This window comes from Scardinius erythrophthalmus (genome assembly GCF_964197995.2).
Source record: "Scardinius erythrophthalmus genome assembly, chromosome: 23".
NCBI lineage: Eukaryota > Metazoa > Chordata > Actinopteri > Cypriniformes > Leuciscidae > Scardinius > Scardinius erythrophthalmus.
The window spans coordinates 8,094,847-8,113,235 of record NC_138243.1 but is presented as its reverse complement, the minus strand read 5'-3'; the positions used below and the strand labels follow the sequence as shown (position 1 = coordinate 8,113,235).

Here is an 18,389-nt window from a genome sequence, read left to right as displayed (position 1 = left end):
GCCAAGAAAATGCATGGACAGTCTCTCGTGTATGGCAAGAGATGGCCATAGAATCACCAAGAGTCGGATATGACTGAAATGGTAATAGATAGTGTAGTGATATATGAAGCACAAGTCACACAGACATCACTTTCAAATCAAGCAGCTTTCTGTTGGCCAACACAGCGAATTTCCACAACCAACTTTGCAAATCGAAGTCTTTCGCCCTGAAGTAAAATTCAAAATTGTGTGGATTCCTATTAAAATGACTGGATTTCACTTGAATTGAATTGAATTGAATTGTATACATCTTTGTGCAGAAAGGTGAGACAGTAATGAGACTAGTGTGAGCAGTAGTGATGGACCAAATAAGGACCTGTTCAGCTTTGTTCTGGCTTACTTTGCCTACTTACGCTGGGCTGTCACAATGTCGCATGGACGAGGAGACGCCACCACCGCAGGTACGACTGCACTCGCCCCAGGTTGTCCAAGGTCCCCAGCTTCCGTCCACGCTCTGCGGCCATGTCCCAAACGCCACACATTCACCCTGATAACACCACTAACACACAGATATGGAGAAATTAGTTCTTATAAATTTTCCCCTCTGTCATAGCTCTCAAATCTATTGAAACCATAGGCGCCGACTTATGTTTCTGCCAGTGAGTGACCACACCCCATGCCACCCACAACCCCCATCTTTCTTTCTTTTTTTTATTGGAAACTTGCAAGTGCACATACACCAAAAATAAACACATCTTTATTCATTCTTCACTCTCAGCTGTTTCCTATCCTAGCTTGTTGCGACAGAAACTTTTGACTCTCTTTTCCAGCACTTTAGACACAGTTGTTCCTTTGCGCTTAAAGAAGATAAAAGAAAATAGTCCAACGTCGTGGTACAGCGAGCACACTCGGGCCCTTAAGAGAGCAGCCAGAAAAATGGAGCGCAACTAGAGTTTTTTCACATTTCATGGGAAGAGAGCACGATTGCATACAGATTGGCCTTAAAACTGCTAGATCTGCTTATTTTTCAACCCTATTAAAAGAAAATAAACAAAACCCTAGTACTTACTTGAAACAGTGGCTAAATTAACGAAAAATATAGCTTCAACCCGACATTTCCAAGCAGAACAGACTAAAAACACATCTCTTTGACATGCATACACAACACATTATAAACTTCTATAATTCATTGTTAGGCTGCATAGATTATGTCAGCCGGAACCGGGAACACTCCTCATAAATACTGATGTACTTGTTACATCATAAGAAGGATGGCGTCTACGCTAATATTAGTCTCTCTGTTTATCCCGAGGTTTACCGCAGTCTGCCGGATCCAGATCTGATGAAGGACCTGCGCCTGGACACGATGACAACGCAGTCCTGAAGTGTCAACTAGTCTCTCCCCTGTGAAGGCCTCCTTCCCTTCCCTTTACCTCTGTACAGATAAAGCGTTGTCAAAATAGTTTCGGTTCACGTGGCTACGCGGAAGCGATAATTCTGTATTCTACATTTTTAAGGCCAGACAAGTAATTTGTTTAGGTAAATTTGAAAAGAAAGACTACTCGCCAGCGCACATATATATTCAAACGCGCATACCTATAGACTAAACACGTAATACGCATGTGCACGCTGTCAGCGTTTTCACAGGTTTTCGTTTTTAAAGCTTGCACAGAGAATTTTTTTTTTTCCCAAGGCTTGCACATTGTAACTTATTTCAAGTTTTGCATTCTCAAGTCACCAGGCACTGTTGTGCGAATGAGCGGGCCGGAGCGCGTTAAGGGTTTTTTGTTGCAACGGATCAAAACTAACTTTAGCTGGACAATTACTTTATTCTAGAGCTGCTGTAAAGCCAAAACAATCTCTGTTACTTTAATTTCCTATTATCACTGTAAAACTGCTTTTAAACAGTCCGTTAAAAGTATAACTGTGTATAAATGAAGTGTATAATAGTGTATAAATGAAGGTGACTTGACTTGACTAGCCAGGGATACGGGGGAGTACTCTGGGTTCGGGCCAATGACTTAAAATGCAATTTATCATTGTACAAAAAAAAAAAAAAACTGAAAGGACAAGCGTTCCCGAATGTCAGTCAATTTTATAATTGGTTACAATGAGAATATGGAGTATATCTCATGATTTTACACGGGTGGTTGGCCATTTTGGGATCGGTGTCTATGAATTGACACTGCATTTCAACAGAAAAATTCTACAAATTCTACAAATGTCAATACAAAATCTACTGAAATGGCATGTCTGCAAACTGGTATTTCATGATTGATACGACATATGGGTCAAATGACATGATTCTTTTTTTTAAATTGTAATATTTATTTAAAGATAAATGGAAAATGTTATTTTTAATTGATGGTTACACAACATGACATTTTAAAATGTAATAAAACATCATTAACTTTTTTTGAAAATAGAATAAAAATGTTAAAAATCAGATACCAACATGAATACCAAGAGTAGATTTAAAACACACACACACACACACACACACACACACACACACACACACACACACACACACACACACACACACACACACACACACACACACACACACACACACACACAAAAACAAACAAACACATGGCATATGTGTTTTAAGATAGATTTTAAACTAATTTATTTATTGTGGACTCTCTTATGTTATTAACTCCAATGCCATTTGCCATTGTTCATCTGGTGAAATGCATCTTGAAATACAGGTAGTAAATAATGACATTTTTGAGTGAAATATTCTTAAAAAAAAAAAAAAAAAAAACTGGTATTTTTATTAGTACCTATTATTGGTCCATTTCCTCTGACATTATTAATCCATGAGCATTCCCTTGCTCATTACAGTTATGATTGTAATTAGTATGTCCAATAAGTTAACTGCAGCTGTCATTTGAGAGAAATCTCTTGACCAAATCTTGTATCGTGTAAACAGCGCATTCACCTACTGTCCCTAATCTGAATCTACTCCAGAATAAAAACAGACTCAAGGCATTGTAATGCGTCAGGACCACGTGAAATCTTCTCAACACTCTACCTCATAATCCATCCAACCAAGGGGACATGAGGACAAGGATTGGAGACGCTGGAAACTGTCGTCACAGTGCAACTGTGTCAGTAGGTTAAGTTCTGTCTCTTTCTCACTCTCTCCCTCTGTCTGGATGGTTGTTCTTGTTCTCAGACTCTATTTATTTCTTTCGTTCACAGACAGGAAGAACTTGGCAAGGGAAAGGCTGTGTCCTCAGCTACCAGTGTCTGAAATCAGGGTGGTGTGCTAAGACACTAGCAGGCAGGTCCAAAATAACCTCTTAAAGAATGTCTTATCTAACAGACGCTCTGTTCTGAAGCCTAGTGAGCTGCCTCCGTCAGCATCATTTTAAGGTACTGTATCATATGCATGCTTTGAAAGTAAAGTATTTTGAAGTTAAAAATATTTGCTTTGAATTTATAAATTGTTATAATTTGACAAGACTTTCATCAGACTATTGAATGTTTAAAATGTACAAAATAAAATAATTAATTTTGATTCATATTTTAAATTGTATTCATTTAAATATAACCCCTTCACATGTAAAGATCGCCGACGGCCCCAGATTATTGTTGTTCAACATATTTTTATACATTTAAAAATGATATTCTTAATATTTTTATTTTTAATGTTTGAGCTTATATATCTCCATAGTAATAACAGTATGAGTAATTCTGAGTCTTGAACTGTAAACTCTCAAGTGTTGACTTTCTAAATATATGTTGATTATGTGTCTATTCAGAATGACTTGTGAGCAGCAACCTTTTTATTTTGGGTATGTCATTTATGCCACACTTGCCAAAATGGGGGGTGTGCAGTAAGGGGTACATTTTGAATACAGAAATTGTTTATTATAATTTGACATACCGGTCAGCAGATTATGGAACTGATACAAGAGTCACACATTTTTTAATAATCTGCCCAGTGGACATGATTGCTGGCTGATGCAGATAAAATCAAAATGAATGGTTATTGGTTGGTTTATTGGCTTGTAGTCTCAGCCTCAGACTCAACTTCCATTAGACTCAACTCAGAGACAACTTCAGACAGTTGGCTGAACATCTGATGCCTATAGCACATTTAACTGTAAACACTTTTCGATTTTCGTCATCTAGTTGGATGAATGTCTGTGAGACGTGTGTGAGGTTCTTTAATGGTCCGCCTGGAAACTAATGCTGTGATGCCAAACCCCCTCATGGAAGAAGAACACTATAGTGTTTACAACTGTGAGAATGAGCGCTTACTAGGATCAACTAAATGCAAGATTTTCAAAAGTATGTGAAGTTCGCGGCTCCAGTGTTGCAGTAAACTTGCACAATGTTCCTGAATTAATAACTGATTAAATGCACGCCGGTTTATTATCTTGGGCCAGGCCCGGCGCCACGAGGGGGCAAAAGGGGGCATTGCCCCCTCAGATCTGATTTGTGCCCCCTCAGTTTCATTTTTGTATTCATGGTTACAAATGAAATGTTTAACCTTTTGAGTGGTATATGGGATTTTTATTTCAGTGCTGAGAGTACGGTCACACATATGGGATTTAGAATGTTCATTGACGACATAACTGCCAGATTCAAACTGTGCTTTCAAGCGTTGGCTGGCGCTGAGCCAGAGACGGACGCGCGCAGCGCTGTCATATCACAGCGTTTTCAACCTCACAATGTTTATTTTAGGTTTCAGATATTTAAATACACATAAGCACTAGTAAAACAATACATTTGGAGTTTGTAAAATACACACTGATGTATGTGGAAGCAGCAATAATAATCTATTCAAATATAATTTGCCGACGTGTGTTATTCATATCAGACAAACACAGTGGAAGTAATTATGAAGTTTACTCTTCTCACAGTTCACCGACCACTTTTCTCTGCACTTTCTTGCAGAGAATCGGAATATCAGATAGTTGATGACATGGTAAGCAAGTTTGTGAATATTTTGAATAAAAAAGGGAAAAGGAAATAAAAGCGATACATCTGTCAGTGTTATTGTGGTTGCGGTGTGTCACGTGACAAATTATGACGCGTCGCCATGGAAACATTAAGGGGGAACGTTCTAAAATAACAGTCGCCTTGAAAAAACTCACTATGGGAGTCAGTTAGAATATTCAAATTAAGCGTGAAAGGGTTAATATATGCATAATAAATGACGCTGGCTTATTATGTATTAGTATCTTTTTTACTAAGCAAGTTATCAGTGTGTATTGTTCATTGATGGTGTTAAGCCCCCTTAACAATTTCACATGCCCCCTCAGTCATTTCATCCTGCAGCCGGGCCTGTCTTGGGCTGTCCTTGGCCAATGAAAGCTGCGATAGAGTCCAGACCTTCTGTCGTCAGTCTGAAGGTCTGGCTACGCGAGACTAATTGGCTAGTATCTCACTAAAAGTATATTATATATCACTATTACATATATTATTTATTACTAAAAGATTGTGAATTTTTTTTATTTTATAAAAATAATAATAATATGCACTGATAAATTAGGGAATTTATTAAGAAAGCAAGTAGAGTACATTTTTATTTCATGTTGTCACATCACATGACAAAAAAAGGGGAAGAGAGTCCTAAGTAGCAGATCAAGAATGAATTCTGCCTTATAATGGGTGGCTTTTTGGCATTGTGCTTCCTGCAGTGTTCGACAGCCATTCTTTACGATGTGACAAATTCATTATCAGTGCTGATGGTGGAAAGCACATTCAGTAGCATGTGTGGTCATTCCTTTTTCTCTGCCTTTCCATTTCTCGTCTTTCTGGAGCTGGCAGGGCCTCCACTCCATTACACGCTGGGTGAGAAATGGCTGACATTCGTATTACTTTGATGCTGACCCAGCCAGGGGCAGACATAAGTACGCCACCCGCTAAAAAAAAACAGCGGCTCAACCTGGGGCTCGCTGCTTGTCCAAGACAACGCACAAGAGCTTGGCAGTAAATAGATCCATTGAGCGAATGGTAACAAAGATCGACAGCTCGTGGTCCTCTTCCATTCTTCCTCTTGAGCCATCCTACGAGCGAGGACAATGGCCACCCTAATCTTTGTTAAAACTGTCTCTCTAACCTGGCCCGGCAGAAAACTGATGACCCAAACGCTGCTTGCATGAGTGAACACTGGGAATAGGCTTTCTTATTCCCATATCTGGTACAATGAGAGCATGGCCAGATGCCATACCCGGAGCCATGAGGAGTCCGTTTCCCATTACCTGCCATTTCATAACCTTTCCCATTGCATAAAATTTTCCCCCTTATGGCACACTGACTTACCCCCTTTTCAATGGTGCTGGTCTGGCACAGGGTTCCTTCTGCGGCGGGGATACTGTTGGTGACACAGCGATTACTTTTGCTAAGGCACCAGAGCTCTCTACACACTTCCTAGGAAAGAAGGCAAAAGCAAGTTGGTCAGAATATATACATTTCCAAGAGAGAGCAGAAAAAAAATGGAAACAAGATTAGCATTGTGCAGTGGGCTGGCTTCCCCAGCAGGCTTTTTAGAGACCCGATGAAATCGCTTCTTTCTTGCGTTGACATACCTATTGAAACAAGATGTTTGGGTGGGGCATACTGAAAGGATACTCCCCCTTTTAATAGCCAATAGGCTGTAGTTACGTCACTGCTACATGAACATGCTACTTGCTAGTCAGTGGCAGGTGGTTTTCGTGGAGGAGACATACTTATTCTAAAAAGAATTTGATTGGACAAAATCTGATTTGACATGACAAATTATGCGTTATACAGCAAGCAAAAACAGTTCCCTTTCATAGTGGAACTCAACACTGAATCTTGGATTGACACTATGGGGGACGCCATAGCGTGATTGGTGATGGCGTCTGAAGCATGTGCTACGGGTGGAACGGTTCATGAAAAAAATCTGAACTGTTCAATTCACTTGTCACGATTTGAGACACGTGTGTATTGTTTGGGTCCGGCCACGCGCAGCGTAACTTGTTTTTTATCATTTGGCATGGAGGCCAATGTTAGGAGTGTCGAGTGCTGCAGTCCAGCAGGTCAACTTCACCAAGGCACCGACAGTATCGTTTGCACGTGTTGCTTATGCTAATTGAAACACTTCCAATAGGTTAGCTCATCTGTGGAGACATTTACATTTACATTTATGCATTTGGCAGACGCTTTTATCCAAAGCGACTTACATTGCATAATCCTATACATTTATACATAGGTATGTGCAATCCCCTGGGATCAAACCCACAACCTTGCGTTGTTAACGCAATGCTCTTACCACTGAGCTACAGGAAAGCGTCACCCCAGTGTGTCAACTGACAGCAAAAGAAAGAGAAAGTCGGGTAGGAAAGAACAACTTCTACTACCAAAAGCATTTAAACAACACTGTAATAAATGTAGGCACTGACAGTGACAAGAAAGCCGATTCTTTAAATTTGACAATAAGTGTTTTTGTTCTCAGCTACAATTAGTCTAAGGCCAACAGTTGTAAACTTTTTTACAAATAAATGAAAAGCCTTGCTGTATCAGAATCTCACAGATTTAATTATTTAATTATTTAATTATTTTACATAAAAATTATTATTTATGATTGTCAGTGTCACAATAATGTGTCTATTTGTAAAATCAAGCTGCCTCATTCTTTCAGTTTTTTTTATTACATGATCTTGAAAATAACTTATTTTTTAAATATTGTAAATGGTAGATAATAAGGCTATATATTTTATGCTGATGTATGGTATTTCTAAAGTGGTAAAAAGAAAAAAAAAACATTAACAATGTATACCGAATCTAACCGAAAACCGTTCCGAGGATTTTGTGAACCGTTCCACCCCAACATGTGCCATATAGCATCCCTTCTTTTTACTGGGCACCTTATCAAGTGCTGGGAGTCTTTGGATCCTGGACGAGTCCAGGCAGGGTGAGAGCACTTTCCCCAATTGCTTTGGGATAGTGGAGCTGAAGCTCCCCTGTGGTTCCCTAGGGGTTGAGTATTTAGGGTCAAGGATAGTGAGAAACAATATTTCTACCAGTTCACGTATATGCTCCCTCTGGAGGTAGTGGTGGGCCAAGCCAAGGTCGCAGTTTAAAGCGTTCTCCCTAGGCAAGTATTCCCTATGGGCTGTGTCAAATAAAAAGAAATTTACCTAGCTTAACCTTAGTGCTCTGCTCTTAGACCTCATGTGGCTAATGCCTGGCCCGCAAGGAAGGGAGGAAGGTTGTAAAGGCCAGGACTTTCCTTGTCCCGGAGCAGAGAAGCTTGGATAATGGCCAAGGGAATATTACCACTTGACAGACTTGCTTTTACCCATAAATAGAGCTGTCAATAGAGTAAACATTTCAATTGTGATTAATCATACCTTTTTGTTGAAATACAGAAGAGGACCACATGGAGATGGCAAAAAATAAATAAATAATGAATCCAATAACCTGACTACAATACCAACTACAGTACACAGATCCATTCAGAATTACTAAACACAGCAACATACACATGACAAATCAAAACATTAACCTGAATGTGCGTAGAAACAACCTGAATGTAGTGAAATGTGTCTGTGCGTAAATACAATGTGCCATCAGTGCATCGAGAGCGCGCATTCATATAATGGACTCATGGATGCTTACTGTCACCGCAATCATTTTTACCATGATTGCAATCCTCATCCATCAAAACTTTACTAGCAAGACGCTGGTTTGCTTTATCAAGCCGGGAAATGTAGTTTGCACATCATCTGGTCATACAGTTGTGGGATATTTTGACGTTAAATGCGTTATTTGCATAATTTTTTTAACACGTTAAGAATTTTTAGTTAATTGAATGCGTTAATGAATTAACGTTGACAGCCCTACCCATAATTCACTGTATATGACTTAAATTCACAGCATTTACTAATGTAAAGCAGCTTGGTTCGGAAGTGATCAGTAAGCGGTGCTTCATGGACAATGGGCCTTCTTTTGCATGCAAAATTTAGCCAAAGTTTTGCTAATGTAAATATCTAAGCTTTTTTAGAAGACGTTTTGTTGCTCATCAAGTTAAGTTTCAAAATCAGTAGAACTCCCTAAAATTTACATAACGAACTTAGCACATCACAGCTGGAAATGGGTTAAAAAAGTATTGGCATAGTGAGGATGAATTGTGAGAACTCCCTTATTAGTAGCTGACCAAAGGGCTAACTTCCATGTGCTCTGAAGGAACTATGCTGGGGCCTGAAGTTTGAACATAGGAAGATAGTGTAGCTTTGTAGAACCCTGCATTGTATTTCCCAATAAAGTGCACAAAGTCCCTTTAAAGCTTGAACTTCACAGGATTTACAGGACAGAGAAGTGCCCCCATGAAAAAGACTTATGATAGAGAGCACCGCCACTGACCCCAGGTCAGTAAATAAGACTCAGCTGGCCAGCCCATCCAGATTAAATAAAGCAGCAAACTGCCACTCTCAGGTTGCAAAAGCTCCACCTCTGCAGCTGGTTTTAATAAGGTTTCCTGCTGGCTCATTCAAGATGCTCATGCTGAGAGGGTCAGAGGGGTAGGCTTGACCAGCAAGACTCAGGCACTGACGGGCTTAAACTGGGAGTGCAGGGTAGCATAAAAATTGGCCTACTTCACTAAGACCAAAGTAATTACTATCAAACTTTTTTTTAGAGTTTTCAGAGCCACTTCTGGTATGAATTTGACATAGATGGCATTCTAGTAAAACTACTAAATGAGTAAAATTAACTAACATCAATGTATATGACAGCTGAGTCAGGTGCAAGATATAATGTAATATTATGCATATGCTGTGCATATATCTGATTAATCACATATGTGTATGATGTTTGAGTTCATTAACCACCCATGCAAAGAGGTCGAATAGTCAAATAACCAGCTGAAAGTGAACATACCACAAAAACTATACAATTATTTAATGTCTTGAAGTGAGGAAATGTTATGACATCATATGCAAAACATGGGTGACATCAGCATAAAAGTTGTCACAAGTTTACTCATCCATATCCAGCCTCCAGCGTCATGACCCAGTAACTTCGAAATTGCCGAACCCACTTTACCATACTAGGTGCTCTCCACTGCCACTAAATATTTTATGATGTTCTCATATTCCATGGTGATAATCTCCCCATATGCAATGCTAATTAATAGATGGTTAAATAAACAGAAGGATAAAGTCTAATGCCTCCCACATCCTCCCTAGTTACTAGATCCAAACACCACTGATCTGATTAAGAAATAGATTTCCACTGCCTTTGTCCTAAAGACACAATAGGTTCAATGTTTTTTTTTCCACACCATTCAGGATGTGTATGACAGCATTCCAAGAAGGATTGAAGGCAAAAGGTGGTTGTGTACCTTATTAGGTCTTTGATATTAATATATTTTTAGGTTTCGAATTTTTCGTCCACCCCCCTGGGTGTGTGTTTATCTCTCCGTAACAGTTTTTCCAAACCAAATTCAAACCTCTGGTTCGCTGGTGTGGTTATAATTCTCCAAAGGCATGTATAAAACAGATGGTTGGCAGAAAAAAAAAGATTGTCAGAATCCACTAACACTACACGCTGTATTAAACTTGAGCCAAGGGAATGCAAGACTTTTTTTCTTTACATGACCGTCTTCCATGCTGATCTATACCACAGTTATGAGCTTAAGAGAGAAATTACAGGGTTCTCTTTTTGGCATGCGTTCATCCACTGTCGGATATATCTCTCAATGAAACAAAAGAACTCTGTAATCTCGGGTAATTTAATTCTTTTCTGGTGTAGAAAGCAAAGCCGCATATTTGTACTAAGCAGAGCGCCATCTCTTATTGATCATTAATTTTCCTGGCTTGCTTCAAGCTCTTTTTTCCCCCCTGTGTCAGTTTATTTGCTTAAGTTTGTTATTCTTTGGGTAAAATCATTATCATTTCCAAAAGTCTGGGGATTCGGCAGGAAAAGAAACAAACCTCAAGTATGGACTTTCTCTGAAAGATATGTGGCCCGACTTCAAACGGTCCTCGGCAAAGCTCGTTTCAGGTGCTGATAAAACAACAATCTTTAATTTCGACAACATGAATGGCATCATGTGACATACTACAAGAGAGTATCAACTTGGCAGCCTCCCTTCTAGCCCTCAAAGGAAGTGAAAATAATCTCAGCTGATTGCTATCACCTGTGTTTCTTAAAGCTTCCAAAAGTTCTCCACAATCAGGGCAAGTGTTACAAAAACTTAAACTCGATATATTCTTTACAAGTCCAAATGAGACACCACAGCACTCACTCACAGCACGTTTTCCCCCTCACTGCTCTGTACATCAGAGAGCTCTTCTTGTAATGTTGCCTGCTGAACAAATCATGTCCTTTGGCTAGTCTCCTTTGGGTCAGTGGTAAAAATAACTGCTTGACCTCCGGCTTCATGTCTCCTCAGAGCTCTTTAAGTAGCTGTCTTGCTCTTTATGTCCAAACCGCCTTCTGAATCGTCCAGTGTTATTAAAATCAGCTCTTGGATTTAATACATATGCAGCAGGTTCTGACCTCACAGGTAAAGCATCAAGAATGTAGCAAAAATCGGATGTGTTCACATTATATTGCTCTGTGTCCTGGCATTTTCTAGCAAAGCACACTTGGTTAGGACAAAAATTTGCATTTACATTGAATATTTAGCGCTTTTTGCTTCCTTGCATTGGTTGCAGTTAGGCGATGTCTCAGTAACATATTTTAAACATTCTTGAAAGAGCACCTAAAAAAGTAATCCAAACAAAATGCTTTTGGAATGTTTTGAAAACACCTATTTGGTAAATTTCTTTAAATAGACTAAAAATGTCAATATGATGTGTTTTAACGATGAAAACAAAACCAGCTTTTAAATTAAAGCAATCTGTGCATTTGAATGAAGCATTTCAAAGACAGTAAAAATACGAAAATTCATCAAGTCCATAAACTGCTTACAAACAGACTTCACCCATTGTTGGCATCGATTTGGGATATTTACCACAACTACCAAATATTTAACTTAAAGCTGCAGTCCGTAGTTTTTCCTCTTTGTCACCATCTCTGTTTGCAATCTGCAATTGCAGTTATTTGCGCAATTATCAACTTTACGTGGGTTGTGTTTTGAGGAGAATGTGCGACTGTCAGTCAACGCGCCGGTGTGGATACTGTCATTCGGAATCACAGATTCTACTTTTTGGACGTAACATCCACTTTTGTTCTGACAAACTAAGGGGAAAAAAAGCATTGCAGTAAATCACGCAGATTAAATCTAACAATCGCTTATCATATCACGTCAAACCATTCAAATTATACTTTGTTCTCAAATTGTTAATGTTAACAACATCAACATTGCTTGACTACATTTAATGCCCTTCCGATATTTATCCTTGTTTTCGCTTGGGCCCGGTTGCAGTCTCTTTTTTTCTGTAGCCACTCCAAAGTCCAAAGTCTTTTGCATTTTACAATGGGTGAATCTCCAGTTGTCACTGGTGATTGTCGTTTGAACCTTTCTGGATCTGCCATCAAATTGATGTTTATATCAAGTGCTGTGAGAAAAGGCTATAAATCTCCACCTCCAACATCCTCACGCAATATAGCCTACTAGCCGGGACACCTTCTTTATGGGTATAGATGTGACGTAATGACGCAAAGACATGCTCGAATTTCCCACGGAAATCCACCAGTACCACTGGAATTAAAAAACATTATTACAAGCTTACCATTTTGAATCGAGCTAAGGCAAGCATATAGTTTTGAACACTGGCTGGTTATGTACTTACTAACTAAAAAAAGTTACGGAATGCAGCTTTAAGTAATTCTAAAAATGTCAGAACAACATTTCTGCAGTGTTTAAAAAATCCAACATCTACCGCATTGTGTACATAATTCAAAAATCTTCTCAACTTTCTCCTGAATTTTAACCCGGGACGTCATTCACAACCCTCTTCCTCATTTATTTTTTAAAGTTATACATTAACCTTCTTAGTATTCCTCAATAAATTAATTCTAAAAAATATAACAGGAAAAAAAAAGAATACAATTATAAAAGAATGCCCGTTTTCCCATTCATTTTTTGTACAAAACTGTATAGGGTCGCTAACGACCCGAGGTGTGTAACAGTGTATACAAGTATATTTTTTCTGCACAACAATAATTGAATCTTTGATGACTAAATAAGTGGAATTTATCTTTACTCCACAAGCTGGCAGTGTCTGATACACAATGATGAAGTGTTGTTTCACTCACAGTTACCGCAGGCAGAAAACAAAAGAATAGGAAGGATCATCAGCAAAACTTTAAATGGCTCAACAATATTAGTGTCACTGACACTGTATGGTGGATCTGGTGAAGAAGCTGTCAGTGATATATTAATTTTGATGTTTAAGATGTTGGAAATGATAGTTTTGAGAATATGTTTGAGATTGTGAATATTAGCCAGATGCTGAATGTACTGGGAAATGAGCTCTGACGAGGACAGTGATGATGGTAAGGATCTGCTCAAACGGTAACAAATTATGCTTTATTTTACTGTTCTGTAATTGTTAGTCTAATATTAGAAGAGTTTTATACAGATCCATAAAGATCTGGGTCGTTAAAGACCCGAATATGTAATAATGATTGGCGAAACATTTATGGTTTTGAGGGTTAAGCAACTGGGCAATTCCACGCAAAACTGTCACATCCATAACACCAACACAATGCAATGGTATTTAGTTGGCGTTATGGATGTGACATTTTTGCGTGGAATTGCCCAACTACAGAACAATTGTGCTTGCTGCCATGATAGTTCATTTTTGGTTGGATGTTTAGAAAAAAAAGTCTGTAAAAAATGTATTTGTTGCTCCGTCTGTATAAAGACCAGTCCGACACAGCAACATTGTTTCAACCAATGGCATGAGTTTCGGAAACCTGTATGAAAACAGGTATTATTTTTGCAATTCCATTGGTGACAATAGTGGCAAAAACATTTCACACTTACATTAATTTTTTTCTCTTTTAATGAATACTTTATGATTAAAGCCATATTGTTATTTAAAAACAATCCTGGTTTAATCCAAACTGTCTCATTTTCTGACCCCAAAATGCCCAAAATTCTTTGTCTCTGAGCTAATAAAAGTCACCATGTAAGAACGACATTCCCAGAGCATGATAGTGTGTTGCAGCCTTCTTACCCCATATTTGCACTGACGGGAGGAGGCACCGTACTGGAAACGACACTGCTCATCTGCATCGTACACCTGCCCTGGAGCCACAGTGGGGTACAGGAAGTCTCGTTTCAGAGGCTCATTGTCCAGACACGTTCCCCGACCTGAGCTGTCAAAAAAACAAACCTTCAATGGGATTGGCTCCTCTACAGAGGTTTCATTTGTGACCAACAAGAGGAAAAAAAAGTGTCTCATGCCAAAAGCTCAGATGAAACGAAATGGGAAGGTGTATTGTTAATGGGAATTAGCGAGTGAGAAACCTGGAAACTGCAGAAAGCAAAATGAGGGGAGGACATGAATGACAAACAGTGGCTATAAAAGGCTGAGATTTGGACTTATATGGTACTGCGGTGCGCCTATGGAATCCTTTGAAGAGCCAATAAAATGACGAAAGAGACTGAAGGAGCAAAGAAAATGCAGAAGGTACCGGAGGTCACGCGTCCAAGTCAAGAGTTGTGTTTAGTCTGTTTAGTCAGCTAGAAATATGAACGCTCCCAAGAAACACTCAAAAAAAGAGGGCCACTGCTCCGTCTGCAGCGAACAAAGTAAAAAAATAAAGCCCAAGAAGAGGCCAGACAGTGCATGTTTTGCTGGACTGTGTTTATTCTGGGTTCAGAAGTGGATCTTGTTTTATTCTCGGCGTCCCTGTTACGGACGCTTTTCCCCCCTCCCTGGCGTGTGCAAGCGGCTGAGAGACGTGTCCGCCCCACGCTGCTGCTGTCCGCCGGAATAAAACAGCCAATTATTATCCCGCTCGCTTTGCCAGCAGCATGCCGCGGAATACGCTCTCCTTCTCTCTGAGGGAACAGTGGGCTCGCTAACAACATAAACGCTAACATTTCATATGCTGGAGAGCAGGCGGCTCTATTCTAGGTCCTGTCTGGCATTCGCATGATTGCTGCAACTGAACGCGCAACCTAAAGCATGTTAACCAACCACCCCACCGTGCGCTGCTAAAAGCAACATTGCCTCTAAGGAGAGCGAGTTTACATTGCATCAGCCAAGACACACTCGCTCTCTGACGGTATGCCATTACATTTTCAGACACTTTCTACATGGAATACGTGTCTAACTCGCACTTTTATTGGTCTGAAGATGGAAAAATGGAAAGGAGTGGCTTTAAAACTTAAATTATAACTATTTGTTTTCATGTATAGAGGGCCGGAGCTAGTGTGCACTGGGGCTTAAGCTCATTAAAATCCCCTAGTTCTTAAATCAGAATAATTTATGAATTTAGCTTTCTCTAAACTAAAATTGCAACAACATAAATATTTTTTAATCATTTATACCATAAATATATTTACATGTTTTACATGCTGTATTGGTCATTTTTTACATTTGATGGTAAAATAGTTTGATATTTGTGTTACCTTATACACTTTTACTTTTTCGTGAACTATTTTTTAATGTAATGGCAGGTTTCATTTGCCACGTCTCCATTACCAAATTGAAAATACGCCCAATGAAACCACGTCAATTTCGCAAAAACTACGCTCGCATGAGGTGGTTTTTGCGCATTTACAGGTCACCTGGCGTAGATGGTGCTGTGTGTTTGGACAGAAGATGAGACAGAGTTCTTCGTTAAACTCATAAAAGATAAAAGTAATATGGTAAAACTGGATTCTAAACAACAAAGAAATGCCACAATTTATCAAGACATTGAAGCAGATAGGAGGGAGAAACACCTCATATGTGCCGCTCTTAAGTATAAGGGGCTTTCCTTGGCATTAATGCTTGGATAACACGCCTAAATCTTTATGGCTAGTGCGGTAGCTGAGATATACGTAATCCTACTAACATCCATTGCCATGATTTTTGGAATGACTTATCGCGCAAGAAAATAAATTATGATTTAGTCGCATAACATTGGTTAATGGAAGCCCTGATTTCCCCTACTTTAGTGTAAGCTTAATATCATAAAATAGTTAAATAATGTCAATAAAATCATACATTACATTGACAAAAGGCAGTCAAAAATATATCTAGATGTCTAAAAAAACATCCATGGATCTGGTTTCTGAAGTGCATTTTTAGAGGAAGCATTAGGTGAAACAGGGATATCTGGCTTCCCACCACAATACTGGAAGTCTAATCTAATTAAAAACTAAACCAAATACATTGGAAAGGAAAGAAACACATGAGCTCTAGCCTGGGGGTAACCAATGTTGTATTTGGTTTCATTCCCTTAGTTTTCTATTTTTTCCCATGTGTTTTGGAAGAATAATCCCCTCGCTGGGGAGAAAGACAAGTCTGAATATGTCCTCTTGTATTGGAATACACAAACAAAGACAGTTTATTTTTTTTTAGAGAAAGACAAAAATGGTCACTTTAAAAATGGACATGTTTATTTGACATGTCAACAAAACTTCCTTGGGTAAACTCATTACAGTGAGCAGATATGCCAGCAATGAAAGAAAACTTAATGACTAACTATTTACAATATTTCAGCACAAAAACAAATAGTTGAATAGGAAATGACAAAAAAATGGCAATCGTTTTACCTAGTGTTTGATCGATATCGAAAAATGTTAAGCTAGTGATAATATCTATCTTATCACTAGCTTAACATTTTTCGATATCGATCAAACACTAGGTAAAACGATTGCCATTTTTTTGTCATTTCCAATTTGTTTTTGTGCTGAAATATTGTAAATAGTTAGTTCTGGTCCTCTAATCTAATTGGGCAAGCAGCATTCCAAGAGCACTGATATCTAGCATAAAACAGTTTACCGTTTGTATCGTTCAGTTTGACTGTGTTTGTGTATGTTTTTCTTGTTTGATGACACGCAATGGTTGATCCCGCCTTATCTTAATTTGGAATTATTTTCTTTGGCAAAGCAAAAATAGACAAAATAACTGGCCATGTTGTGTCTAAGGCCCTGTTTACACCTGGTTTTAAGATGCGTTTTGGTCGATCGGATCGCAAGTGGACGACACTAAATACAGATGTAAACAGGTCTAAAACGTTTTGAGCTTGTCCACTTTCGGCCACTTCCAGAGGTAGTTGAGAACGTATTTGAGTGGATTGCTTTCATAGTGTAGAAGCTCATGTGGTCAAATGTGTTCAAACAGCCACAAAAGGCGCCCACTTTCCGCCTGCTGACCTAATGAGTAAACATTACGGGAAGTGCGCTAGCCAGACAGGATTTAAACTTTGTTTACTGGAGACCCAAGTTTGGTTTGAAGATGAAAAACACACCAAGCACAATGTTCTCTCACCATTTCTGATTTCTAACACACACTCACTCTGCTGCTCTCTGTATGTTTTCCTGTCATCTCTTCCTGTTCATTAGTAAATTGTGCGAGCTTATTTCGTCCATTAGATCAAAAGATCTGAAAAAGCCCATACATTTACCTGCCCATAGACCTTCCCCTAGAAGAAACCAGGACAGAATTGGTTGAAAGTGGACAAAAGAGACAGATTAAAACACCAGGTGTAAACGAGAATGTGTCTCCCTCGTCTACTTGTGATCCGATCGACCAAAACACATTAATACCAGGTGTAAACGGGGCCTCTAATTTAAGTTAAGGGATATTTACTTGTCCAAGAACATGGTGGCCGATGGTTGAGAAAGTACAGAAATCTAATTAAATGCTTATTTGACACATTTTTTACTCAACATTTTTCATTACAATTATTTAAAATATTTGAGAAATGCAAGTTTATGTTTATTGTATACTTTGGAACTGACATGATTCATTTTCAATTGGCCAAAAAGCATGTTTATTGGCCAATGTCGATCTCAAAATGAGCATATATGTTTGATAGATCAGTCTAACAGTAATAATGACTACTGCAAAGAGTAGGCATTTTTCAAAAGCCTCTTTCTTTATTGAAAGTTCCTACTGTACATGTACAAACAAGTACACTGAAACAAGTCGGAATCTACAGCCAAGCACACCGGTTTCTGGCGAGAAAAGACCCAATCTGCTAGATGGGGATGTTGCGGAAATAGACTAGCATTATCATAGCAAAGCTGTTTTACTGCCAAAGATTACATCAACCTGAGATCTTAGAGAAGGCCCATTATTGATAGAATTGCTCGGTGCTAAGCAAATCCAAAAAAGGAAGGTAAGTATTCAACCTCAATCCGAAATGGTCACAGATGACACGGTGTGATTATACAACAGGGAGTTCATCCCAAACCAACAGAGCAGCGTTTCTTTGTGTTTGTGTGGGAAGTTGGCACACAATGATAAAGCTTCTGATGCCAGTGATGGCTGTGATGTTAATCTTCTTCCATGAGGTCATTCACC

General features: G+C 38.9%; 1 protein-coding gene across 1 annotated transcript in view; it reads right to left on the bottom strand.

Annotated features, from left to right (window-relative positions):
* adamts6 (ADAM metallopeptidase with thrombospondin type 1 motif, 6) overlaps nt 1-18,389 on the bottom strand; it is an 84,369-nt gene that overhangs the window by 38,627 nt on the left and 27,353 nt on the right. Inside the window, exons 10-12 of the mRNA XM_081354503.1 lie at nt 14,100-14,241; nt 6,265-6,372; nt 393-538 (exon numbers count right to left, since the gene is read on the bottom strand). Coding sequence (XP_081210629.1) covers nt 393-538; nt 6,265-6,372; nt 14,100-14,241 — 396 coding nt within the window. The remainder of the gene's footprint in view (nt 1-392; nt 539-6,264; nt 6,373-14,099; nt 14,242-18,389) is intronic.